The sequence below is a fragment of the Marmota monax genome, unplaced genomic scaffold, assembly GCF_021218885.2.
Source record: "Marmota monax isolate L192 unplaced genomic scaffold, Marmota_monax_Labrador192_F-V1.1 WCK01_AAM20220418_F8-fsc00161, whole genome shotgun sequence".
In the NCBI taxonomy this organism is placed as follows: domain Eukaryota; kingdom Metazoa; phylum Chordata; class Mammalia; order Rodentia; family Sciuridae; genus Marmota; species Marmota monax.
Window position 1 is genome coordinate 451760 of NW_026693511.1, and position 27964 is coordinate 479723.

A 27964-nucleotide genomic window follows, 5' to 3' on the forward strand; every position below is an offset into this window, starting at 1 on the left:
ACCAATCTGGTTTAACAAGCTCTCCAGGTGATTGTGATGCATGTTGAAATTGAGAATCACTGAAGTAGATGTCCCTACATGCTCCCACAGCCCCTTGTGCTTGCTTTACTACTTAACCTAAGTTCCTTGAAGCTCTCTTATTTAATGTTTTATTTCTGCCACATATATTAAATGATTGAATGAATAAATAAGAGCATGGAAATCAGGTGACTTTTTAAAAAATATTTTTTAGTTTTCAATGGACCTCTATTTATATGTGGTGCTGAGAATAGAACCCAGTGCCTCACACATTCTAGGCAAGGGTTCTACCACTGAGCCACCACCCCAGCCCCAATCAGGTAACTTTTAACAACACATTTGGCTCACTGGTTAGGGCAGAAGAACTTTCAGCAATACTTAAGAAAAATAACCTTGGAGGTTTGTTTTTCCCAAATACAAGATTTAAAATATAACAAACAAATTCTGTATTTAAAGATGAGTCCTCTGGGGATATAGCTCAGTGGCAGAACACTTGCAAAGTCCTTGGGTTCAATCCACAGTACCTCAGGGAGAAAGAGTGGGGATGGTCTGCCAAAGAATAAAAGGATTTAATGTTTGGTAAGCACCTGAATAATGCTGGAAATTCAGAATTTGGAGAGGAGGAGCAGCTAGCATATTTTCATCAATGAGACTGTACTCTGATGCACTACCTACCAGATGTACATTATTCAATGTCCACTAACTACCACAGAAAGTTACCATGCTACTTATCTATTTGTTCTCAGCTTTGGGGCTCTAAGAAATGTAAACTAAGTCAAACTGGGATTACACTAAAATCTGAAGAGCACTTGCTTTACTTTTATAGAGAATACAAATCTATCAAAAATAAAAATGTAAACTATAAATTCCAGCAATACAGAGGTTTTGTCTTTTGCAAGACCCTGTGGTTGCTCTCAAAATGGACAAACTTAAAAAGTGGGGTTGGTTCTAGTCAGAAGCTGTTCCAGACACAAAATTAATAACTTGACAGTAGATCCTTAAAAGGGCCCTACAATCATGCACTGCTACAAAGTGACTTGGCTATAAATAACAGGTAGTAAAAGATCAAGTGTTTTGTAAAAGATAACTATAATCGCCTAATACTTGGAAAATATTTCCTGGATATCCTTTTGGATGAAAGTGTTGTCAACAAGGCTGAAATCTATGGCCCTGAACCCAGTGCAAAGCCAGGATGGAGGCAAAGTTCAGGTTTGAGGAAATCAAAACTGGTATAACAAATGATTCGTCTAAGTTGTGATTTTTAGATCTAAATCATTAAAACAATATCCCAAAAGAAAAACAGAAGGTAGTATTATGCAAAATATTTCATTCTTTATTTTTGTGGATAATTGGTCATTAATACAGCAGGAACTGATAGGATTATAAAAGATACCAAAAAAATCAGAAGAATGTTAAGAGTTTAATAGAAATAAAACCTGAGCTAAAGGCTGATCAGAGACGTGTAACACCTGGCACCTTTCTGATGGACATTAAGAAACATTGTTAACTTTATTAAATAATTCCTATAGTATAAAAAGTCAAAATTTTAAAGGAGCTCCAATGTACTTACACATTAAATGAATTTTGCTGTCAACAAATATTTGTCTAAGAAAACCAGGATAATTAAAAGCTCATAAATCTTGCTGGCAGGAAGGCCTATAAATTCCTGTTTTGATTTTTTTTTTTTTTTCCAGAAGCTGAAATTTTGTTGATAGAATATGATGCTTATTCATGTAGTCTAGAAGGCTGGCTTAGTTTGTCAAACATGTACCAAAAGAGGCCATGGACATCAATCAATATAAATCCATCCCAACTTCAAGAAAACCAGCAATACAGCAGTAATACCAACACAAAGAACAGTATTAGTAGAAATGGGAGACTTGTGGTTTAATTCAGTTCTCACTTTGGATTCCTTAGAATATGGTGAAAAACAGGGACTTAAGTAGAAGAGAATAAAAACAAAACTAACATAGATGAGCCTTGTTGATTAAAAAGTCTGTGAACTTGAATACATTTTATTTAGTAGAGTCACACTTATAAACTAATGGTTAATATACTACAAACTTTTACAAACATAAACTCTCCTAATGTCAGATAACTTCAAAGCTAATGAAACTAATTCCTTCTCCCTTTCTTTTCATTCCTTCCACAGAAGTCTTAAAACTGAGTAATCATTGGCATGCCTGCACTTTCACAAATGTCATGAAAACATGATGCTCTTTGTCAAAATAATGCAGGAAGCAATTTCAAGTGAGATCAAGGATCTTATATTTTCATTTTTTGTGCTCCATGTTACATAAAAATAAGGTCAACTGGTCTTTATTTCAGCCCTATAATGTCATTAAACTTTCAATGTCTCCATGCTAAAGAAGAATCCAGTATCTAAGTGCTCTACTATAGTATCCCAAATTCTAAGAGATAGCCTATGTCTTTACACTTTACTTTTTTTTAAAGAGGGCTGAAGCACTGCCCTTAACTTGGCGGAGACCAGCCACTGACTTCCTTCCTGTACCAGCTTTCCAAGAGGATACTAAGTGAGTTTTTGCCCTGATGTTTTTACCCCGGGCTTTATGTGGCTTCTCTTCTTTGTGCACCTTCATGTGCTGCCTCAGATGAGAGCTCTGGCTGAAGCACTTGCCACATTCACTGCACTGGTAGGGTTTCTCCCCGGTATGGGTTCTCTGATGCTGAATAAGGTGGGAACTCTGGCTGAAACATCTGCCACATTCATCACACTGATAGGGTTTTTCTCCAGTATGAATTCTCTGGTGCTGAATGAGGTTTGAACTTTGCTTAAACCTTTCTCCACACTCATCACATTTATAGGGCTTTTCCCCAGTATGGATCCGTCGATGCTGAATGAGATTAGAACTTTGAAAGAAACTTTTCCCACAATCAGCACATTTATGGGATTTCTTTCCAGTATGGATCTTCTGATGTTGAAAAAGAGTTGAACTCTGACTAAAACACTTCTCACATTCTGTGCATTTATAGGGTTTTTCATCCAAGCTTCTTCTCAGTCTACTCAAGCCTGAATCAAAACGAACAGTCATTCCCCATTTCTGCCGCTGCCGAACTGTTTTACGCTTGTTTTCATAGGCTTTTCCTTGGTTTGAGCTTCGAGAAATACCCCCTTTAGGTTTTCCTAACCTCATGGTGAATAGCCAAGTGTATTCGTTAAAGAGTCTACTGTCTTCTTCTGAACTAAGGTTTCATTTCCTAGCGCTACAAAGCTCAGTTTTCTGTGGGTAGAATGAAAAATAAAAACAAATTACTAATGATCTGTTATTCAACTTTAATGCCTTTACAAGCCATTGAAATTACATTCATTTTTAAATTAAAACCATACTCAATACAAATGAAAAAATAATTCTGAAGGGAAAAATATTTGCATAATAATTCTAGAGGATAATGTGATAAGGGAAAATATAATTTTTTAGGTACTATTAAATGAGTACACTATTTTGATGGACTAAAATATGGAGAGAAGATAAGCAGTTAATGGGGAGAAATAACTTCAAAATACAATCTTTTGTAATAGAATCTCTTTATGGGTCTTTTTGTTTTGTTTTGTTTTTTGGCCGAGCTGGGGATTGAACCCAAGGCCTTGTATATGCAAGGCAGGCACTATACTAACTGAGCTACATCCCCAACATCCATTATGTTTTAATATGTACTCTCTTGTTCAACTTTTTATTTAATAGTGACTATCTAAAGCGTCCAAATCTGAAGGAAATGACAAATCATACTACTTTATGATATATTCCTCTCTATTCTTATTTATTTGGCGATTCCACTTTTACATCTACAGGTAACAACCCAGGTCCATGTAGCATACTGTTTTGAAAGTAAAACCTACTCTGTAAGGAGTTCTAAAGGAGTCTTACCTTAAATACTAGAAGAGTAAAATCTCAAATAATAGATGTTTTATTATAACTTTTTTTAGATTGAATAATCCAAGAATTCAAAGTTTCTAAGAGAAACTTCAACAGAAAGTTTATAAGGTAGCAGAAAGTTTAAAACTGAGTAGAAAAAGCATGGTAGGTAGAATATGTGAAAAGGAGAAAGGGAAGAAAATAATCTTCATGTAAAAATAGGATGGCATTTTAAAAATAGCCAAATGCTACAAAATTAAAATTTTCAAGTAAATACTTTTATTTACTTATAGAGTTGCCTCAGCGTTGTTTAAAATAATCAAAACAACAGAGAAAACTCCACAAATTCCAAATAGGTGAGATGTGGGTGAAGCAAGGACTACAAAAATAATAAAATTATGGAAATTATTTTCTGAATCTTGTCAGGAAGTAGACTTTACAACAGGAGTAACTATCCTGAGTTTCTCTACATAAAAGCATATAAACCAAGTAAATGAAAACATAAATAACATCTTTTTCTTTTTTGCCTTTTTTCATTTTAGCATATAATAGAGACTCCAGGCCTAATAGTGTCCGGGACTTTTGTGGGTGGGGATTTTCAATAATTATATATGCTATAATTATGGTATCAGAAAGTGCAAATTGTAGAAAACAAAATTAGAGCGAGCACTACCCATTTCTTAACTTTCTCAAAACATTTACAGACCATCTAAGATACATTGTATTAGGTGCATAGCATTCAAAAAACAGCTACAATGATAATTGTACTTTAAAAAATAAACCACGTGTCTACTTTGATATTAAAGAGGTCAGATCTGGTCAGAAACTCTTGAGATTATCAAATATACCTACCGTTGAAAACATCATACTAACAGGAAGCCTATGTGCCAGCCACTGAGCTTATTTAATTCTGGGCTAGGTCTCTAGTTCTCATAGCAGCTATATGCAATTATCTCCATTATGAGCTAAGAAAACGCAGGCACAATAGTAGTTAACACACCAGCATGGTTCCCAATTCTTAGTAGCCTGACTCCAGAACCTGTGTTCTTAGGGGCAGTACTGATGCATCTGTCACCTCTTTCAAAACCAAGTTCAGCACTGAGACCACACATTCTCGGGCAGGTATGGGTACTCAGGTGAATTTGATCCATAGGAGCTCCTCTCCTGCAAAACTAACAGGAATAAGCCTCAGTTTCCTCATCCATAGAACTGAGAGGATGACAAGAAAAATGGCATTTCTTCAGGGAATAAGAAGTTAAAAATGAGTCACTATAAATCGCTCGGAACAACCGTGAGCTGTTCACGTTTTTGTTCAATAGATTTGATCTTTAATCTCGCCATGAGCAACGGAAGAAGCAAGGCCCGAGGCTCTCAGACTCTTTTCCGTCCTTTTCTGGCCCCACTTGGTTGGGTATCCCAGTTAAATTCTCTCCTCTCCCGAGGCATCCCTGGGCCGCTCCGCACGGACCCGCCCCATTGGCCGTGGTCAGCACGGGACACGCACAGCCTCCCTGCGGTGCCTGGGGCCAGGCCCGGCCGGGAGGCCCGAGGCGCCCGCCACGCCGCTAGCCAGGCCGGCGCCTCCCTTGCGGCAGCCAGCCAGCCAGCGCCCAAGGGCTCCTAAGCACCCGCCGTGGCTCCCCGCGCCCTCAGCCCACTCACCGCGCCGCGCCGGCCGCCGCCCTCGCTCGCCCCGCGCCTCTCCCGTCGCCGGAAGTACGGGCCCTTTGCTGGCGCCGCGCGGCCGCTCTAGGAATGTGGCGGAGCGACCCTCTATGGTCCCGGACCCACCCGACCGTTTTGTTGGTTTCTTCCAGTGTTTGCTTTGTTAAACTCTCCCACTTCTCGGAAGGCATGCGGCGACCCCAGGACCACAAGACCTATGGTTGCCTCCCTTTGCGGTCGAGGAGTGACCTGAATAGTTGATAGAAACCCTAGCCTGTGTCAGGGCGTTTGAAACCAGCCTGCTAGCCTCGAAACTGTATTTTTAATTCAAATATTGAGTGTCTGGTATAGAGAGATCCCTTTGCAGAGCCTAAACTGTTCCTGATGTTTTTCGTGAGTCATTTATCACCAGAAGGCTTCCCCAAGGTGGGAATGATCACACTGGATTTACAGGAAAGAAACCAAGGCTTAGAGAAGAAGTTTGCTCAAGTTCACACAGTAAGTGAACTACCCAATTTTGAAACAGCCCTTTTCCTCTCGAAGGAATACCCCTCTTGTTTCTCTTTAGTAATGAACACTCTTGCTTCTGCTCTTTTACAAGCTGCTCTTCAGCCAGCCTGGCTGGTGCAGCATTTTCTGGGAATCCTCTCTAGTCCAAAGTCTTCAAATACCATCATACGTGCTGAGGATTCCCTCATTGTTAACTCCAGACTGATCCTGGAAGGCAAATATTATTGAACTCCAGACTCATACATCCAATCAGCAACTCAGGAATTCCATTTGTATGTGTAATAGATATCTCAAACTTAATATACCTCAAAATGAACTCCTTGACAGGAGTAAACATCAAGGATGAATAAACAACATGAATCAGCAAAAGGACTTGTTTTGGACTTTGCAGTGACTAAGTGACTTTTTAGTTGTAAACATGTTTTGGTTATAGGATGACTAGATAGTATGCCCATGTTAGATAAGTTGATGATGTAACTAGGTAGTGTGCTTATGTTAGATAAGTTAGACATAAACAAGTTTGTTGTAAACATATAGAGTATATAAGCGCGAGGGAAACTCCATGTATTTGCTCACAATCAACTCTCATCGCCTGAGAGTAAGATCGTGCAGTGTGAGCCAGTCACCTCGTGTATTGCTTTGTGTGGTGTGCGAATAAACCAGCATTTCAAAAGGCAATCGAGTTCGTGCTTGGTGTTCGCGTACGTCGCGGTCCGGGGTCCAGTGCAGATATCCAGAAAGGAACTCCTGGTAACCAGACAAGGCTGAGAAGCTGCTCGTGACACTCCTGATACTCATTTCACTTGTTCCTCAATGGTCTTCATCCCAGCAATTGATGGCAACTCGATTGTTTTCAGCTACTCAAGCCAAAAACTTGGATGTCATTGTTATCTCTTCTTATTTTCATCCCAAACTCAAATCCAATCCACCAACAAATTCTAATGGGTTTATATCCAAAATATGTAGAGAATCAAGCTGCTTTCAATGTCTCTGCTGCTATAATCTCCACCTAGCCACTCATCACCTCCTGGCTGGATTATTGCATTGGCTTCCTGACTGGATTTTATTCTCTTCTCACAGCCAGATAATCCTCTTAAAACCCAAGTGAAACCGTGTTATTCATGTGTTCAGAACCCTTTAAAAGCTTCCTATCTCATTAGAGCAAAACCCAACAACCATAAATGTGTCAACCATGATGTATCTTTTTTGTTCTTTATTATGACTGCAGTGGGAAGAACAGTGCTCAGCAGGAAGAAGCCACTCAATAAATATTTGTTGGAAGAATGAATATATAAGATGCTTAATTGTTTACAAAGTGGTTTTTTTCCTTCTTTCTTTCTATTTATTTATTTATTTATTTGGTTCTGGGGATTGAACTCAGGGGCACTCAGTCACTGAGCCACATCCCCAGCCCTTTTTTGTATTTTATTTAAAGACAGGTCTCACTGAGTTGCTTAGTGCCTTACTTTTGCTGAGGTTGACTTTGGACTCACAATCCTCCTGCCTCAGCTTCCTGAGCCACCATGCCCAGCTTACAAACTGCTTTTACATGTATGTTCTGGTCATTCATCTTTACTATAGTTTCATACATCAGGGACCATCACATCTGTATGGCAGATAAGTAAGAGGCATGTTTCTCTTTCATACTCCAAAACTGGAACTTTTTGTTATTCAAGGAGCTGCCTCTGCAAATGTTAAAGCATAAAACTGAAGGAGGTCTGGATCATGAAGATCAAACTCAGTAATCCAGATAATATATGTACTATTGAAAGGATGAGGTAAAATAATGTAAGGCACTTAACACAATACATAACACATAAGAAATGTGAGCCATTGTTATTACTTTTATTTTTAAATTATTATTACAAGCTATTGATATTGGTGGTTGGAGGTGCTGGGGATGAAAGGCAATAACCAGAGACGCCAGGGATGGCTTAGGAAGTTTTAAGAGCAAAGATTATCTGCTAGGACTATTTGTTCTATGTATGTGAAAATAATAAATTTTTTCAAAAACGTTTTGTAAGACAGCCATAAATTTAAAATCTAAGTCTTGCCATGTCCCATTTAAAGGTGGATTTTCCTTTTCCTATCTTGAAAACAACTGAGCCAGCCACAGAAGTCCCATGGGGTATGCAGATTATAGGACTGGGTAATGAATTATGAATTTTAAAAGGAAGATGAAGTATGAAGAGGCAAATGGCCAAGAGTGGATGGAGCAAGAGGTAAGGATGAAGAAAGAACATGGAATAGGACATGGGTAATAAGGGGAAAAGAAAAAAGAACTGAAAATAATTAGTCACGATTTTATGCTCGTAATTTATTTATTAGTTTAAAAATAGTTAACATTTGCGGAAGGCTTATTTTGTGCCAGCCTCTGTTTAAAGCACTTACAGTACCTTGTTAATGTTCCCATGGTATGATTATACCTGTGCATTTGTGACACCTTTCTCTGATTTTTCATTCTTGGCCATTGCCATGTGACTCTACGTGCCTCCTAGTGAACAATATGCCCATCCCACCAATGTAGACTTTACCACATGACTTGCATATGAGTGGATGGGAGACACATCCCAGCCCAGCAGCAGCTTTGAGTCACTGTGCTTCTGCCCCAGCACTCTGCTCTTTCTCTCTGCCTCAATAATAGAGTGTCCCAAAGAGGGGCTGCTCCTTCAGCCTAGGACCCAGGATGGAAAGAGACAATGGAACACCTGTAGTCAGTACAATCCCATGGAACATGTGAGAGAAATAAATGTTCTTGTAGGCTGAGATTCTTGATGCCATTTGTTAGTGCCCTAAAAGCTAATATACCTTTTACCAACCTTGAGAGAGGAATTGTTATTATCACCCCATTTTTCTGATAGGAAAACTGAGGCAAGTAACTTGCCCAATGTAGGATCCAGCTTGACATGACTACATCTGTCTTTATTATAACCACCACTTTGCTTACCAGCTGACCCTGGCACGTATCCCAAACTTTATAGGACAAAGTTGTTAAGACAGCTAAGCATGGTTTTCTGGTCACTGATACCCAGATTGTTTCTTAATTGATGTTGAATATGTTAATAGTTTTTTGTTTGTTTGTTTGTTTTTTAAGCCAAGTACATTCTGGTACAAATATACACCTTTGTCTACCTTAACATATAAATCCTTTCTTTCTGCCTTGGTGTGCAGAGATCCATATTTTGCTGCCACCCAAGACACACTTCAGTCTGCAAGTCACTAATGAATTACACTTTGCACAATCCTGGATCTATCTGCCTTTCTTCAGTCTCATGACAACTTCTGTTTTGGCGGCCAATTCTCAAACACTAGGACCCAATTTTCCCCAAACACCCAAAGTCACACATTTATAAGTGACACAGACTCTGAAGCCAGGAAGTCTGGAATTCCAGGTTGTTTTTATGTCAGTTAAATTATTGAGAGGGTTCACACACTATACTTACAAAATACAAAGAAGGGGGAAGAGGGAGGAGGCATGCATACCCTAGGCATCTAACTTTGCATCTTTCTGGGGAACCTGAGCCAAAAGAGGGTCAGCCCCTTCACAGCTGGGACTTCTCTCGGAAAGCAGAGGCTCTGTGTTACTGAGTGTGGCAGTGTTTGAAGGGCTCTTTTTAGGAAGAAGGATTTTCTGAGCTGAGAAACATCCTGGAAAGACAGCTTCCTTTTCCTTTGGCTTTTTCCCTTGAACTCCTTGTTCCCTTGTGTGTGAACACGTGTTTGCATGCAAGTGCAAGCACACACACACCCACAGTCACATGCACTATCTCAACAGGGAGTGCTGCGTTTGGCAACATGGAGTCACAACCCTAGTGCAACAAGCCAGTCAAGTGTGACAGGAATGAAGGGGCCGGAGTGGTACATTTCCCACAAAGCAGACCCCTCAGCACAGGGTCCCTGAACAATGTTTCTGTCCACTAAGCTGGTTTAAAAAAAAAAAAAAAGAGTTTCCTCTCAGCTCTTTGGGAAAGGAAACCCTGGGAATTCCCATTCCTGTGCCTGCAGAAAATATCTCTGTTAAAGCCCCATAAGGAGGGCTTGGTGCCCCACCCTGCATGCTGTGCATCTCTAGCACGTCTACAGCTGGCTCACTCCCAATCACAGCTTGTGAGTTCTAAATATAGTGTGTGCATCTGGCTGTTTTTACACTTGGAGCTGCTTGGATCTGACCAACTGAGCTTCCTGCCTGAACACTGCTGAGGAACTGAGGGTCAGGGGGGCTGCAGCTCACCCCTGCACCTGACAAAGATATCTCACTGCTTCCTGTACAGCTGCGGGGTGCCTGTGCTCTACACACATGGGTACACTGGGCATTCTTGATTCCTCTACAAATCACCTGGTCAGACTGCACAAACCTTGGGCCTTGTTTCTCTAGAATTTAGGGGCCAGATGTGTCCTGGGTGGATGGATCTATTTTGACAATGAGAAGGCCTTTAATCCACTTTCTGGTAAACACTCTAAGCAGATAGCACATGGTTATCATGACAGAAAAACAAGCTGTTTTTTTGATCCCTTCTGGTCATTTGTTCTGGACAAACAACCCTGTTTTTCCAGATTCCAGTCCTTTTGCAATCATGTTGATTTATCCTGAGTTGTTTATTATACTCGCTGGTCCCTGAGGGCTGGCCTAGGAAGACAGCACATTCTTGCAGGGATCTTTATCTTCAGATACCTTTACTATCTCATATGAGAAATACTGTAAACTGTATGAAGCCGATGCTACCCCAAATCAATAAGAAATCACAAAGTCTAAAATATGAAATCCTGGTGTTGGGGTGACCTGGATGAATCCTTTTCTGATTCCCTCAGGAAAACAAACGTGGTATTGTAAAAAAGATTTGTGAGCCCTGAGAGGATTCCAGGAGAGGACATATCCTTGTCTATACAACTTGATACAGATTTTTCCTAGCTATGATATTCAGGAATCAGTTTTGATAATATCTATTTTGAAAGTGACGCTTAGCTAAAAAGGCCTTAAATAGTATTTTAGAAACTGCAAAAACTAACTAAACAACCAGGTTGGAGCTTATGGAGTTTCCTGCTGCAGTGGCTTCCAAAGCATCGCGCCCCTGTCCTGCTCCTCACTGGCATATGTCTTCTGGCCTGCAAAAACACACACACTATCTTGGCCATTCGCAGCTCAGCCTCAGGCCTCCTTCCTGGGAGATTAGCTGGCTTGCTGAACTGGTCTCCTGACATTCCCAGATGGCCTGCTTCTGACAAAGAGATCCCTGAACACAGGACAGATGGTCACTCCATCTTGTTATTCCAGGCTGGGCACAGGTCTGGCGTAAGGCAGTCACTCAGTTACTCCTGAACAATAGACGGGCAGTTGTCAGACCTGAGGTTGTAAATATGGACTGGTGAGTAAATAAAATTACCTGAAAGTTTCTGCTTGGTTCATTTTTTACCCTTTACTGAGCCACTTCCTGGAAGATTCCTGAGGCCTTTCTGATGCTAAGATTCTTTGATGCAGGGTGACCATATTGCTCAGATCACTCATAGGCTGTCACCGTGACTCTTCCTTTATGTCCTACAACAGTCTCACCTCAGACCCCACACCAATCTGCAAGCTAGGCCTGAAAAACACAGGAGTCCTGTAGAATTGGGTTGTGGCTCTCCTGCCAAGCTCTCTAAGAAATTTAGAGATTAGAAGAAGAGGTCAATATGGATATGCAGAAAGAAAAAGAAAAGAAAAGCTTGGTCTTCATTTCTTCAGTTTAATACAGCACACCTTTATTGAGCACCTAAGAAAATATATGCCAATCAAAAAAAAAAAAAAAAAAAAAAAAGACAAGAGAACTGCTGTCAGACCTCCCCTGGAATCTTTGAGTCTCTATGGTGACAGATCTGGGTGAGGGCAATCTGGTATGAAGTTTACTCTGACAAGTGACTCCAAACTGCCTGATTGTTTCCATGTTCTGCTCTTTTGGGGATCCCATAAGGGGTCTGTATGCAAGTCTGTATGGTTCTTCCTTTTAAATCTGCCATTCACAGACCCCAGCAGAAGAATTTGATCTTCTGTTTTCTGTTTTAGACCAACATGGCTGATGTAAACTGTTACAGTTTTTGCAAAGCATTTCTCATTCACTCCAAAAATTCTCCAATAGTCAACAAACACCAATTGCTCAGTATCTGGCCCCAGGGAATTTAAAGCCCTTTCTCCCTCAAACAGACCTTTCTCCTCATTACCACACAGGGAAGTGTTTACAGTTGCCCCCTGTCCACTAAATAGGAAGTACACATGTCCAGAGAAGGCACGAGGCAGATAGGTGTCCACAGGACAGTGGTGATGAGGGCCAAGCACTGCCTTCTTAAGCCACTGCCAGCAGTGTCCATTCAATGCCATAGAAGCCACCTCCCCAACGTGATTAAATTGGTGAATTTCTTTCAGCAAGCTTCTTTTAATAATTCCTTTGGGCTTTGTTCAGAAGAATGATCTCTGCAGAAAGCAGATGGGTTCCCCATGGTTTTATTCCTGATTTAGGCTTTGCAGTAGAGGTGCTGGGCTGTGCAAAGAGGTTTAGAAGCCTGGGATATTGTGATAAAGTGATAGCTGGAAACAGGGTACATCCCATAACTTCTGGCAGCGCCTGCTTTCCCCAGTAGAGTAACCAAGTAGCAGTATGATATGGGATAGACAGGGATCTCGTGGTGCACATGGAGAATGAGGACAGTGCTTGGTGGCCCTACTGGAACTCTAAGCCAGGTACTAGGCAAATGGATGAAGCCTACACCCCAGGGGCTAGTCAGATACTATTCAGCAGGAGACACAGCCATTGGCACAGTTTCGATGCCAATCACTTCAAGGCTAGCCTGCCAAGCAGAATACAATTGGCAAGTTCCTGGCTCCTGGGGCCTGGGTCTGCTTCCTGTGTGTGCTCACTATGGAGCTAAGGATAGGAATGCAGGACTCACAATGCTTAGACTTCAGACAGGTTAAAAACACAGGCACTAGATTCCTTAGGCAGCCATTAATCAGTGTGACCAGTCAAGGCCTGGCTGCTGGGACTCCATGTGCACTTGCTGCAATGGGCGTTAGAAGAGACATGTGCTGGCTTGCTATTTGGCCTCCACCAGCTGCTCTAGGCGTTGCAGCATTGTCAGACGCAGGGCTTGGAACCTGGAGGGAGACAAAGACAAATCACTGAGGCTGGAGGGCAGTAAGGTAGGAGTAGAAGAAGGGAGGGAGCACAAAGATATCTGACCCACATCACTGCTCTTGAGTGGATGATTGGCAGTCACTACCTATCCTCTTGAAGCAAAGAGAAGAGTCCAGCCTGCTCCTGTGAGGAGCATCAGTAAGGCTCTTTGCCACGTGGAGATTGTTACAATTCCATGCCAAAAACTCTCCAGCATAGGCAGGGGCATACTGGAATGCACGGGGCAACATGTCAAGGGTCAGGAAGCCTGTGTTCCAGCCCAGACTCTACAGATAACCTGTGCTACGTCCTTCCTCATTGGGGGCCTCAGTTTCGTCCCTGCAAACTGAGTAGACTGATCAAGTGATCCCCAGGTCCCTTCCTGCTCTAAAACCCTACAGTGACATGATCAATGGCACAAGAGATCCTTCACTCTGGGATCTCCACAGACTCCCTCTGTGGGGCCCAAATGCACAGTTGGAAGCTGTTGGGGGGATGAGGTTTTCCAAGAGTCATTCAGTCAGACACAAGAATCCAAACCAGTTACCAACCCAAGGTTCTACAGTGAGTAGCCTGCCTTTCCTTCCTCAGGCCCTGGGAATGTTTCCACATGTTCTGCTCCATGTTGCTGAAGGATAGATAGGTCATGGGGTCCTGCAGTTTGGCTAATCTCACACAGCCAGGCCCTGTTCCCCTTTCTATTGAACTCATCCTTGATGCAATAGCAGCTGGTGCTTGAGTTCCGACAATTGCCACCTTCCAGCAGGATTAGTATTCCTCCTAGTACAAAAGGTCTCAGACCAGACAGAAGCTGCACCTAGCAGGCCCTCTCTATGGTTGCTTTTCCAGAGTTAGATCACTAGATCCAGTGCCCACCCTTCCTCTTGCCTCTGCCTTTCCCTCCCAGTTTTCTGCGTTATATTTCAGGATTCTGAGAATGCCAAGGCTGGCTGGGCAGTCTAGATTGGGTTTCCTCCGTTTTGGCAGGCTGTCACCCCAGTATGCTGTCAGTACTGAGAGACCAGAGGGTGATGCTAGGAGCCAGGACAAGCAGGCCTCCTCAAACTGCAAGGGCACCAGGTACCCAGCACAGGCGTGCCCTGCAGACATGCCCTGATGATCAGAACCCACGACTGGCTGATTAAGTGCTGCTTACTTCGTGGTTAGTTTGATTATTTCTCTTTCCTCCTCTTCTTTTAATTTTTCAACAAAACTGTCCAGCACCGGCATTTCAAACTTAATGTACTGAGCGACCTAGAAAATCCAAGAACATTTAAATGAGAAGCCCAAAATGTATTTTCTTTTTCTCATGGCTTCCATAGTGGCCAATCCAGCCAACATCCAGTGTCCACAGAAGTAGCTGCCCTTCTTCCCACCCTACCCCCAACACTGCCCTGCTGTGTAGGATGGGAGAATGGGAACCATTCTTATCTCAAAGGCAACTATTATCCCTGGGAGGAAATATTGAGTTGAATATTAGGAAGAGCATTCAATACTGCAGCATTGTCACACTGGGTGTTCTCTATAGGTGGGTGTGGGGAGGCTGGTGAGAACAGCATTGTTTTTAACAATGGAATGAAACAGTACCAGCTCTGGGAAGAGGCTGGGGGAGACTGGGCTACTAGACTGTCTCCTTGGGGTCCAAACCTTTAGGGCTTTTTCTGTGCACAGGAGTTTGAACATGTGTTCATTGTCTGGTCAGACTGTTGGTAGGACTTAGCCATCTTCTTCCCTTGCATAGGCCCTAGTCAAGGAGCTCTTGTGTGGGTCTTTAATGTAATAACAACAAGGTACACTCCAAAGAAGGAAGAGGGTTCACTAGTATGAAAGTAAAAGCACAGGGCCCCAGTTTTCTAGGACTCAACTTCTTTCTTCTAAGCCAGCTGACAAAGCTGGTGGTTACTATGAAGAAGGGGACCTGGAGCCCTTTCAGGACAACTGTGTGGTCCCAGGAGACATTGAGAGGATTCTGGCCAAGGTCATCTTTAGAGCCCTCTGGAATCCACATGTCTCCTCCTAGACCCTCCCAAGGAAGCCAGGCCCCCATCTAGCCCCTACTCACATCGTGGGGGACTTCCTCGCCCAAGTCAGCTTCCATCAGGAAGATCTTGACGATCTTCTCACAGGGTCCATGCAGGATTCTGGAAATCAGTGGATACTCGCTGTCTTTTAATTTTGTCCTCTCTGAAACAAAAGGCAATTTATAAAATCCATAAGATGTTAGAAATGCCTCTCTTTGTACCAGGACAGGAACATTGTAGGGAATGGATGTTCAGGGAGCTCAGGGAACCTTCTTCAGACCTCACTTCCTGTGGAAAGCGACAAGCCAACCCCAATCTGCCACTTGGCACAGGATTATGTTGAGCTAAAGGCAACTGAGAAGGAATGAATACAAGAAAAGCTCTGTGTGTCCTGATCCTATTTGCTTAAAAGCAGGAAATAAATTTATCAATGTGTCCCTTTCCCCCTCTACCTGAAGTTAATTACCAGAGACAGCTCTAGACCCTTGTCATCTCAGAACTAGCATCAGAGGCATCTACATAGTTAATATTGAAACTAGTCCTCATCTTCCATTAATTCCCTGATATCTTGGCCTTCACACTATTTGCCTCCCTGGAAACTCAAATCCCTTCTTTGTTTGGTCACTTTTCTAAAAACTTATTCTTCTGCTGAAGTGCTTTGAAAGCCCAATTTCTAACCGCCCCTTTGAGTCACTCATTCCTGAGAGCTCCCATGGGTATGGACCATGCACCTGTTCACAAATCCCCTTTTGTTTTTCTCTTCCCAATCTTATTTACAAAAAAGGAGGGTAGAGGAAAAATACTTTTTTCCTTCTCCTATAGTGTCATTCAACAAAATCCAGCCAGGAAAGAAACAGGAGCTGAGTAGACAGGAGGGAGAAAAGAAATGGGGAAGTGCAGGCCAGCTCAGTCACAGGACATTGCTACGCCAGTGCTGCAGAGAGGGGCATGCAGGCTCTGTGGCAGCAGCTCTGTGTCACGGCTTCTGGCCTACACTCCCCACCTCTCCTGACTGAATCACAATGAGCTTGAGAATGGTCCGTTTTATTTGAAGAGGTTGGTGACGGTGGCTTTGTACACAATTTTGGTGGGATTCTGAGAGTGATGGCAAGTGTGCCTGGGTTGGGGTTGGGAAGAAGGTGTGTGGTTTAAGTGCAATATATGCCAGTATAGGAGGGCTGCCCACTGCCAGGAAGGCCAGCCCAGAGCCCTCAGGTAAGAAGTACAGTTGGCAAGCTTGCCATAGGAGCAGAATCTTCTTGCTTTTATAATCTGGAAGCAGAAGCTGACACTTACCCCCAGACTCATGGACGATGTAGAGTGCAAACTCACCAGGGCCATCTTCCACCTGCACAGGAAGTCACAGAAAGTCAGTCTTAACAACTTTTTGAGACAAAATGAAACAAAGTAACCACAGCCACAAAGCCACATACACAAGGCACCAAAATTACATGATTTTTCAGCCTGAGCCCCTCCTGACACCCATGAGATCCCCAACAAAAATACCAGAGATTTACTTCCATCTTTATTAAAAATACCAGAGATATCAGTTCAGCAGAGGAAACCTTGCTAGTGTACAGCCCTCCTCTGCCTCTCCAGCTCTCCTCCCAGCAAAACAGCAAAGTGTCATCCTCCCAGGGAAAGATTGCTCCATTGTGCCCAGACTTACTCTGAACTTGTTCAGCAGCAGGGTGAGCACCTGCAGAGTGGTCATGGTGCTGTTGACCCTCACGTTGGTCATGGATCCATAGGCAGGAGTGAACACAGAGGTCTGTGTGGGGTAGGAAGACAGCTCAGGGCTGGCATCACAGTGCTGAGCACACTCAAGCAACAGATGCCTGGGCTCTAGGAACACCTGCACCTGTCCATTCATGCAGATCTATGTGCAAACTGTTCCCAGACCTAGAGACACTCAGGGAAATTGTAATAGTTCCTGTCTTACAGAGATCCTTAAGGAAGATAATCTCACTCCCTGCATACCACCAGGGAAAGCCCTCTGGATCCTAAGAACCAGGGTCCTGGAAGTAATTCACTGAGGAAGGGGAAGCCAGTTTTCCCTTCACTCTTTTTGTCAATTGAATCACGAAGTGTTTGCTGATTCTAAGACTTAAATGTCCCAAATCTATTTATTCTACATTCTCTTAGCGGTGCCTGAGCAGAGGTCCTCAAGTCATGCTATAGCAGTTTCCAACATGTTCCCTTCATCTCAGCCCCTCCAAACCAGTCTCCAAATTGCTGCTCAAATATGCGTACCACCTTTTAAAGAACCCTGAAATATAGTGTGTGGTCTGGTCTGCTTCACAGTTTAAAGTCCCACCTCGGCCCTCCCACTTCTCCTAACCCAATTCAGACCTCCTGACTTAGAATCTGCAGTTGGAAAGAATGCCAGGCCATGCTATCTGTACAGTACAATTTGTCAGAGAGACATTTATAAAAAGCATGGGCGGGGTGGGGGGGCTGGGGTTGTGGCTCAGCAGTAGAGCGCTTGCCTAGCAGGTGCGAAGCCCTGGGTTCGATCCTCAGTACTACATATAAATAAATAAATTAAATAAAGATATTGTGTCCAACTATAACAAATATATATATATATATATATATATATATATATATATATATATATATAAAATTAAAATAAAAAGCATGGATCTAATTAAAAAGATCTGAAGACTTCCCACAGCCTATGCAACACCATCCATAGCTCCTCTAATTGTTATGCATCTATGATACTAAGACCCCCTCACAAGCACCCTGTGTTCCAGCCATATGGGCTTTTTCACAGTTTTGCTTTTTCCTCGGAAGACGGGGACATTATAATCTTCCATGTATCTTGCTTGTGCCTATGAGACACCAACTTATGGTGGTTTGACTCACAATTTTTTCAACTTTGGGGCAGAAGCAATACACATTCAGTAGAAACTGTACTTTGAATTTTGAATTTGGATCTTTCTGGGCTACTGATAATATGATCCTATCTTCTCTCTCAGTGCTGGACAGGGCAGTGAGCCACAGCTTCCAGACAGTCATGGAATCACAAGGAAAAACCACCAGCTCTCTACAGAATGTTGTGTTGCTAAGCAATGATGTTTGGTAGGTCAGGTGTACTAGATACATTTTCATCGTTGACATTTTCAATATATGATGGGTTTATTGGGACACAATCTCATAACAATTTGTTATAGTTTGAATGTGAGGCATCCCCCAAAAGCTCACATGTGAAACAATGCAAGAAGGTTCAGAGAAGAGATGATTGATTAGGTTATGAGAGCCTTAATTCAATCAGAGAATCAATCATCTGATGAGATTAATTGAATGGTAACTGGAGGCCGGTGGGGTGTGGCTGGAGAAGGTGGGGCATTGGGGGCATGGCTTTGGGGTATTTATTTTGTATCTGTGAGTGGAGACTCTATCGGCTTCCTAGTCATCATGTGAACTAATTCCCTCTGCCATACTCTTCTGCCATGATCTTCAGCCTCACCTTGAGCCTTGAGAAATGAAGCTAGCTGTATATGAACCGAAAACTCTGCAATTGTGAGCCCTCCTCTACAATTTCCTCCTCTACAATTGTTCTGGTTGCGTCCTTTAGTCACAGCAGTGAAAAAGGTGACTAAAACACAAGTGGAGGAATATCTGAATATGAAATCACCTAGGACACTGCCTGATACTTAATAAGTCCTCAGTAAATACTAACCATGTAGTGAACCTGCTAAATATTTTACATCAGATCTTTGATTTAATCCTCATAACAACCATTTTAAGTGCCTATAATGTGTTCCCTTTTTCTTAGAAAACATAGGATTATAGGAGGTCAAATAGCTGCTCAGGGTTACCTATCTAGAAAGAACTTTGCCACATAAGGATTCTGCAATGCTTGAAAGCCGTTCATTAACTCTGGGTTCAGGTGCCTCCTGGAGAAACGGACTACTCTGCAAGTAGTCAGTTCTCTTTCCTTTCTAAGCCAAGTTCAAATTCACATATTCCTCTCAAGAGAGTATTTGATACTCAGGGTGCTTAAGGGACTTTCTCAGTAACCCAGCTGGTCTCTATTCTGATAAGATCCAGAGGCAGCCTCAAAGCCCAACCTGCTTCTTCCATAGCTGAGAACTAGACTGACTCTGGGTTGTACGTTATTCAGAAAGCCATCAGTTCCCAAGAAACATGGAAAAGAGCGATTAAGCCATTTCAAGGAGTTGAAAGATCTTATTAACAAGAGACTGTTGGTGTTTCTTCTGCACAAAGCATTGAGAAACTCAAGATGAGCCAGGCACATGGCGCATGCCTGTAATCCCAGCAGCTCAGGAGGCTGAGGCAGGATCCTGAGTTCAAAGCCAGTCTTAGCAAAAGTAAGGTGCTAAGCAACTCAGTGATACCCTGTCTCTAAATAAAACAAAATAGGACTGGGGATGTGGCTCAGTGGTCAAATGCCCCTGAATTCAATTCTTAGAAACCACCTACCCCCCCCCCCCGCCAAAAAAAAAAAAAAAAACAGATATTCAAGATGAAGCCAACCAATTCCAAGTGGGAACAAAAGTCTTAGGGCTGCTTTCTCAACTCTAACCACAAAAAGGTTTCTCTCTAATAGACCACATTCAAATCCAATAAATAGATCAGGACAAAGCAGTATAGGAACAGCTAAAATATTTTACCCAGTTTGGAAATAAAACCAGTCTCACTGTGAATCAGAACAGTTTGTGGAAATGATTGAGTGAAGTACAAGTACACAGTTCTAAGAAATAAACCCTGGAACAACTCCCACCAGAAGTCAGTGCTACTATTCTTTCCCCCACCCTTCAACTGTTGCTTGTGACTCAAGGAATTTGTACCCTAATTTCTATGAATACTAACTGGGTATGGATGTAGGGCAGGTAAGAATGAGGGCTTTCACATAGGGTGTCTTTTTTGAAGCTCCTATCTCACCCAGGAGATGTGATCCAACTGTCCAAAATGTCTGTGTTCTGAAAAGTAGGACATCTGTCAGGAAAAAATGCATCCATATTCTCCAGGTAAGTCTGTTCCTGGGGTAATAGTCCAAGGCCTGAGTGTGTGGCTGGCTGAGCAGCCTCTCTTAGGAGGGTGGTTCAAATGGAAATAAGGCTGTGGCTGTGATGAGAAACCTCATTGTTCCTTTCTTTTAAGCTCACAGAGTGCTCCAGACATCATGTTCCTGAGATATTTGCAATGCCTAAAATAAGGTTCAATGTTCCAGACATACTTCTTAGAGACAAATGAGACACTAGAGAAGTCAATGTACTGGAGTTACAACCCACTGTTTTTTACCTTGAGCCATGGGGCAAAATATTCTTCTTTGTTAGGAGCACAGAATTAGAAACAACCTAAACTTATGTACATATTCTATTTTATTTTATTTTGGTACCAGGGATTGAACCCAGGAGTATTAAACCACCAAGCCACATCCCTAGCCTGTTTTAATTTTTATTTTGAGACAGGGTCAAGTGCCCCTGAGTTCAATGCCCAGAAACCACCCCCTCAAAAAAAAAAAAAAAAAAAAACAACTCAAGATGAAACAAACCAACTCCAAATGAGAACAAAAGCCTTAGGGCTGCTTTCTCATCATTAACCACAAAATGTTTCTCTCTAATAGACCACATTCAAATCCAATAGGCCAGGACAAAGCAGTGAGAACAGCTAAAAAGTTTTACCCAGTCTGGAAATAAAATTAACTTCACTGTGAATCAGATCATGTTTGGGGAAAGACTGAGTGAAGTTATTCAGAGTCTCTTTAAATTGCTGAGGCTAGCTTTGAATTTGCATCCTCTTGCCTCAGTCTCCTAAACCAGTGGGATTACAGGTGTGTCCCTCCACACCTAGCCTCATATACAAATTCATTGACAATTTTTGAAAATTTCTTAAAATAGCATGTCAATATTTATTCAAATACTAACCTTTTACAGATTAAACCTTTTTTGAAACAAGATTTAAAGGATACCCAAATTATAATATGGTCTTATTGTTAATCTATATAATATTCTTAATCTCCATTGAACTTCAACCCTGCCTTTCCCTGTGCTTTTTCAGGAGACTTGATTTTCACGTTGAATTTTTCTGGACTTAACAAATAAAACCCTGTCATTTGTAAACACTGACTGCAAACTTAGCAAGGCACGGAAGGGAGGTAATGAGATTAAAAAAGTTTTCCCTTCAGCTTGCAGAGTTGAAATCTTTATCCCGAAGTCCAGGGTGCCTCAAGGGCAGCCTGAATAACCTCTAGAAGACCTGACCTACTTGTTCCTTCAGACCTGAATCCTAGGACCTCCCAGGTTCCTCTATCTCCATGAGTCATGCTCTATCAAGGAAGGCAGCTGCTCAAACTGGAAACCTTTGCTTTCATTTCCCAGGGCAGCAGGATATGGCCTATCACAGGACACTCCAACCAGGACCTCACCCAAACTGCCACTCATTCCATTTATAGTAACAATTAACTTCTCCTTTTACAGTTCCGTTTGTTTGTGGAATGATGTAATTTGGGGAAGGTGATCTTTTCCTAAGTTCAGTACAATACATACTCGGACAAAAGGCGGGTGCTGGGAATCAGGAGTTGTTCAGGTTCTCTGGGAACAAACACACTTGCTCCTAGCCACACCTCTGCTAGCAGGCTTAATTTAACAAGTGAGAGTGATGGCTGGATACATACTTTTCCCATGGAATGATCAATTGAACTTGGAGGGAAACTTTATAGAACATCGCCTCACTAAAGATAAATTGGCATTACTGTCTGCCTTGAGCTTGCCAAAAATCCACACCACTTAGAGAATGGAAAGACAGTGAGTGTGTGGCAGAGAAAGCACAGATCATGAATGAGTTGTCATGCTAATGGGTCTTTGGGCAAGATTCTTTTCCTCCTGAGCCTTTAGGAAGGGGGGGGGGGTGACAAGGATCATAGGGCTGCAGTGCCTGTGCTTAGGCATGGCTCCTGTGCTCTCAGCTTCAGGGCACTAGAAGATACCAGGGGGGACTATCACCTTGTGATTATAAAAGTGCCCATTGATGGAGAATCGGTGTCGGCGGATCCGCTGGGCCTCGCCAGGTGCACGGCACTTGGGCCTCCTCTGGATCATACAGCTGGCATCACTCTTGGTCCTCATCAACTGTGGTACTTCCTCCTCTTCCTCCAGGGACCCTATGGAGAGAAATGGAACAGATGGTGGCAGAGTGGAGGGCGGCGGCAGAGAAATTGCCGTGGGTCTAGCCACCAGGCAACCTTTGGGATTTGTGAGGCTCCCAAGAATCCTGTGGTCAAACCGCACTGCAGCACACAGTGACATTAGTGTTAGAGGCAGGGGCAGAGCTTGGACAATTTGCAGACAGTTTGCAGACAGGAATGTGTAACTTGTGTCACATCACATGACCATAAGCCTCCCTGGCTGTCTCATGGAGCCCAGCAAGGTCTTTAGGCACTTCAGACCTGTCCTCTGTGCACCCACTCCTTCACTGAGTGCTAAGGAAAGTGGCACAAAGAGGACAGGTGAGCGATTATGAATGAAGCCCCAGAGTCCTAGGGCCAGGAGGGCATGGCGCCTTCTGCTGATGTTCCTTCTTTGTATAGCATGACACAGTGCAGGGGACTCAAGGCACTGACACACTGTGACCCTTCTGCAAGTCTCTGCTCCCTTTTCCATAAAGGGGAGTAAATGAGGTTGTAAGCAAAGTGCTTTCTATTAGAACAGGTCACTCCTAAGATAAATGAAGCCATTTGGGGCTATTCCACAAGCCTGAACTTTGGAGACTGTGGTTGTGCATCAATTCCCTGGTCCCCTGGATGAAACAGGGTCCTGACAGCTCCTGAGCTCCACTTACCTGAGCCATCTCTGGAGCTCTCAGCTTTGGGCACAGTCTGAGTGCTTGGTTCCTCAGTAGTAACTTTGCTGTCCTGGGGAGGTGGTTCCTTTCTGAAAAGAGACAATCACAATACTCAGGTGGCTTAGGCCAAAGAGATGAAGCTGGCTGCCTCTGGGGGCAGGATACAGGACAGAAATGGGGCAAGCTGAGACAAGTGAATGCAAAAAAACCAAAGAAATGCAAAATTTTCCCACAGGCATTTGTGGGAAGAGCAAATGTCTAGCCCCATAGACCCTAGTGGACATGCTAGGCTGCAAGATTTAGACACATGCACAGGGCCAGTGCTGTGCATCCCTATGCAGCTATGTACCCAGTGGGCTCAGCTTCAGGGTCCTGAACAGTTTTGAAAATTGAGTTTTCCAAGGGCCTGGTAGGGAGTCAGGCAGAGGCAACCTCCAAAGGGCCATCCTCCACATTTCTTGTAGGATTGACCCCATGCCCATATACTCCATGCCAGGATGGAGAAAGAACAGGCACAATGGGATACTGCCTTCAATAAAGCGTTACCAGGAAGAATCAGACAGGAGGGTCCAGGGGAATACGTGGGCTGCTGTCTGCAATTGCTGATAGCACCTGGGACCAGATTTATCTCAGGAAAGGAACATGGGTCACACTACTGCTTTACAGGAACCCATAGCTATCCAGTCTTTCTTTATGCTTTAAGTCTGTGTGGCTCAAAATTTGCTACAAGTGACGAGGGACATATGGGGATATGCTGTCTCATGGAGCCCAGAAGGTCTTTAGGCACTTCAGATCTGTCCTCTGAGCATATGGGGATATGCTTATGTGTCAACATGGTGAGTCATCCCAGAGCATCCGTTTTACCTCCAGGTTTGTAGGGGGCACAGTCCTGAATGCTTGCCTCTTAAAAAGAGGCATCCATGCAGAATCAAGCAAAGTGCCCTTTTGAGAGGTAGGAGTGTGGGAGGAGGTAAACGTCCATGAAACAGTAGGATTGGTAAGAAAACTTTGTCCTTCTGATCAAAACATTCTCCTGAAAATAAGTCTGATCTTAAACTCTAACATATTTACAAAAATAAAATCAGAGATTAAAATAAAACAGAGTAGTAGGAAGCTAAATTTGTGTGAATTCTTAGTCCCCCTCCCCATGCAGATAAGGTTTGAATGGACTTGGAATGCAGCTCAGTGGTAGAGTGCTTGGCCCTGGGATCCCCCTCCAGCAATGTAAAATGGAGGTGATAGAAGCCTAGGAATGTTCTGTGAGGGAGACAATGTGGTTGTTATCTAGCAAAGTTACCCTGGGCAAGGCTGCATTTTGTGCACATAAAGTGAGGAAGGACTGAGGTAGTCACAGGACAATGGAGGCCAGGCTGGGCTATGCTCCCATGCCAGAACCTGTCCAGAGTGGGTTGTCCACTCTGAGGCTGAGCCTATCCCACAAACACCCTAAACAGTAATGCTAGGGTTGAAAGGTGTCATGAGGCCCACTGACCCCACTCTGCCCTCTGGGCACTCACAGTGGGCAGCTGGGCTGTCCAGGTGTCCACGAAGCTGAGGGGAGGTGCACTCGCTCCCGGTCATCTTGCATCTGGAGTCGAATGGGCCGTCTGAGTCCCCAGGCGATGTTGAGGAGTCCCTCGATGATCAGAGCCCCTTCCTCCTGTGGGGCCCACACACATCAAACGTCCACCCCCAGAGCAGCCACCCTCAGAGTTACTACCCATTCTTCCCATACCCACGCAGGAACAGGACACTCAGGCGAGCCCCCAAACACACTCCTTCTCCTTGGCGTTTCCTCATCCGCCAAGGAAGAGCTGCAAGACTCTACGTGCTCCAGGACAGGAGGCCAGGGCCCTGTGGGAGGAAGCCTGAGGCATGCTTTCCACTGTCCAGCTCTGGCCTGGCCAGAGGCACAGCCAGGGTCAGAACAGAGGACTGAGTCAGGTGTCCCACAGGAACCCACAGCTGTCTAGCAGGCACGTCCACACTGCAGTGAGGAAGCGTGTTCCAGAGCAGCACAGTATGACCACCTGTCCACACAAGACACTGCTTTGCCTACACTGTGCCTGGGCAAGGTTCCTATTTCACCAGATCCTGCTGGATCTCATGTGCGCTAGGACAAAGGACTTCCTCCTCCAGATGGGTCTCAGCCCTGTCCTTCTCCCCACACTTCTGATGGCAGCAGTTCCCATTTGTTGGGACTCATTCTACAACCAGAATTCCAAGCTGGCTTTTTTCTGATAGCTGATCTTGCCTTTCTCACTACTTCTAGGACATTGCCAGTCCCAAATCCCCCTCCAGTATTTCTGTAAAACCGCTTTCATCCTGTGTCCCCAACCACTCTTGGTTTCTTTAGTTCTGCAGATAGAACAGCTCCTTCCCTGTCACTCAACCTGAAATCTTAATCCACAAAGCCCTCTGCTCCACAAGCACCTTGGTTGGCTCTGGCTCACACACCCCTTGTGTCCTTAATTCTTTGTCTCTGACCTATTTTATGGCCTCAGTCTCTCAGTGACCATCGCAGATTCTCTGTGCCTATTTGGATGACCCCATAAGTGGGCTTGACCAGGCTTCCTTGAACACCGTCCCCACTGAGCCAGAGAACTTAAACATCATTCTCCCATTACAATCTCATCCAATATTGTATTTCTTTATTTACTTATTTGTTTTTGTTGTAAGAACATGTAACACAAGACCTGCTCCCTTAATGAATGTTTAGGCGCACAATGCAGTATTGTTCACTCTAAGCACTGTGTTGTCCAGCAGATCTCTTAAACTTATTCATCTTGCATAACTGTAACTTTATACTCATTGAACACCAATCCCCATTTCACCCACCCTCCCCCACTGTCCCTGGTGACCACCGTTCTTCTCTATGCATCTGTAAGTTTATTTTAGACTTCTCACTTAAGTGGGTGGAATCCTGCAGTTATTTTTGAACAACATTTAGATTCACAAATTTCATTTCTCTCTCCTCATGGGCAGTGAAAGCCCTATGAGAACAGGGCACTGTAGAAATTTCTTCATATCTCTGGCAGTGTTTACAGAGGTGCCTTGCAGGGTTTGGAATTACAGTTAGCAATCATTTCTAGTTCAAACAGTCTGATAAAATGATCTCCTCTAAAGTTATTGAACATACACATAACTCTATGATATGACCTTGTCCTATTTGCTGAAAAAAGAAACCAAACAAGAAAATATCAGAGCTATTTTGATACCCACTGATGATATGCAGGCTCAGATGTAAAACCAAACTCCCTATAAAGGCTGTTTGAGCTATGGAATTAAAGGTATCTGGGGAAAATAAGAAAAACCAAGGTAAGATTCAGCTCTTCTGTCTTGGCCTCAGGTACTTCTATCACAAGACCCTGCCCTACCTGTAACATCTCAGCTTGTGGGATCACCTCATTCATGAAGACCCAGTACCCTCAGAGGGAGATGAAGCAGACATGGTTCCAGCCACAAGGGACTCACGCCTGGGTGCAGAAGGAGAGCTGAGGGAGGCTCTTGGAGAAGGTGCCTGTACACGGGTCCTTGGAAATGGTTGAAGGTGGATGGAGAGGATGGGGGAGCAGGTATTCCCAACAGTAGGACCTGCCTGGACAAAGGCAGTGGCAGGCAAGGAACAGCTTGGTCAGCCTGAAGAAAGCCCAAGACAGCTGAAAAAGATAGGAAGCTGGCCACTCCCCACTGCCCAAGACCAGAAGAGGTCCTGGAGGTTGCTGGAGGGGAGAGGAGGGAGTTTAGTCAGCATCTCAATGAGGATGGAATGCCTACCCCACTCCAGGAAGAGGAAAAGGCACAGCTCGGACAGGCAGTGGGGCTGGACAGCCAAGTCTGGTCCTTGAAGGAGGACAATCTGGGGATCTTGCAATGAAGGAGGAGGCAAGGTATGGGTTGACTGGATGGGACCATGCTGGATGTCCCTACCCATGTGTGTCCTGTGCTCCCAACATGCCCACCCACCATGGATATACCCTCCCCTCTTTCTAGATCCATCCTAATGGATGGGAGGCCCTATTAGCCTAAAGCCATCTCTGATAAAATCAATGAAAAACTAAGGCTAGAGCAGATTCTACTAGGTTAATCTGCTAGTAGAAGTGCCAGCAGGCAGAGGCAGGAGATGTGTCTCCTGATTCTGATGGTAATACCAACCTTAGAAAGGCCTCAAATTTCACATACCAGAAAGTTATTGTGGCCCTCTAAATCTGTGTCCCAGTCAACTCTTTCCTCCTCAGTTCATTCTCTTGACTAATTAGCTAATTACTAATAATCCAACGAAGTGCCAGAGAAACAGACAAAGGATAGAAACCTTCAGATATAAGGACTGCCAAGGGGGTAACTGCCCCGCTGCACTGAAATCCTGCTCTCCGTTCACAGATGCCTCACACCTTTGCCCACTTGGAAGCAAGAACTGAAGACCAAGATCTCAGGATTGGGGAGCCCTCTCCCTTCTATGACTCCTCTTCCTCCCCCAACTGAGGACAGGGGTGTTCCAGGTGGGCTCAGGCTGGGGTGGAGAACCTAGGGATCTGTCTGAGCTGGCATAGTGCTGATTCTTTACCAAGACCTTTCCCAGGGCCTTCCCACCTTGTCCTCAGCCACTTCCTGTCCTGGAAGCCCCCCCCCCCCAACTTCTCAATGCTGCCCAGGTCTCCCTGGCCTTCCGAGTAGCCACCCCTTATAATCCGGACACAGTAGCCAGAGCAGAAGTCCAACTATAGGACCCTGTTCAAACCCTGCATTGTCCTTCCATCAGCCTCTGTGGGAAACCCAGTGTCCAGGCTAGGATCCTATGACTTCCCATAGGGGCAGGCATAATGTCCCTTGAACATGTCGAGCACACTCATATCACAGGGTCTTTGCCCATGCTGCCACATTTTTCAAGTCTCTACATCAATGTCATTTCTTAGGGAAG

General features: G+C 43.8%; 2 protein-coding genes across 3 annotated transcripts in view; both read right to left on the reverse strand.

The window, feature by feature from the left end:
* Positions 1-1330: 1330 nt before the first annotated feature.
* On the reverse strand, positions 1331-5692 carry Znf22 (zinc finger protein 22). Of its 2 annotated transcripts, none has more exons than XM_046458387.2 (2): positions 5556-5692; positions 1331-3260 (listed from the first exon to the last, which is right to left on the reverse strand). In XM_046458387.2, the coding sequence occupies exon 2, from the start codon at positions 3171-3173 to the stop codon at positions 2457-2459; it is 717 nt and encodes a 238-aa protein (XP_046314343.1). In that variant the 5' UTR covers positions 3174-3260; positions 5556-5692; the 3' UTR covers positions 1331-2456. The 2 variants fall into 2 exon arrangements, with proteins under 2 accessions (XP_046314343.1, XP_046314344.1); XM_046458388.2 differs by lacking the exon at positions 5556-5692 and adding an exon at positions 4746-5369.
* Positions 5693-12452: 6760 nt separating this feature from the next.
* The window catches only part of Rassf4 (Ras association domain family member 4), a 35165-nt gene continuing 19653 nt past the window's right edge, over positions 12453-27964 (reverse strand). Inside the window, exons 4-11 of the mRNA XM_046458389.2 lie at positions 24564-24706; positions 23044-23135; positions 22209-22366; positions 16901-17002; positions 16528-16579; positions 15273-15394; positions 14367-14464; positions 12453-13191 (exon numbers count right to left, since the gene is read on the reverse strand). Coding sequence (XP_046314345.1) covers positions 13131-13191; positions 14367-14464; positions 15273-15394; positions 16528-16579; positions 16901-17002; positions 22209-22366; positions 23044-23135; positions 24564-24706 — 828 coding nt within the window. The 3' untranslated portion in view covers positions 12453-13130. The remainder of the gene's footprint in view (positions 13192-14366; positions 14465-15272; positions 15395-16527; positions 16580-16900; positions 17003-22208; positions 22367-23043; positions 23136-24563; positions 24707-27964) is intronic.

What these genes read in the sequence shown, in the direction of transcription:
- Znf22 (XM_046458387.2), bottom strand. Translation starts at nt 3,173, where the DNA reads ATGAGGTTAGGAAAACCTAAAGGGGGTATTTCTCGAAGCTCAAACCAA.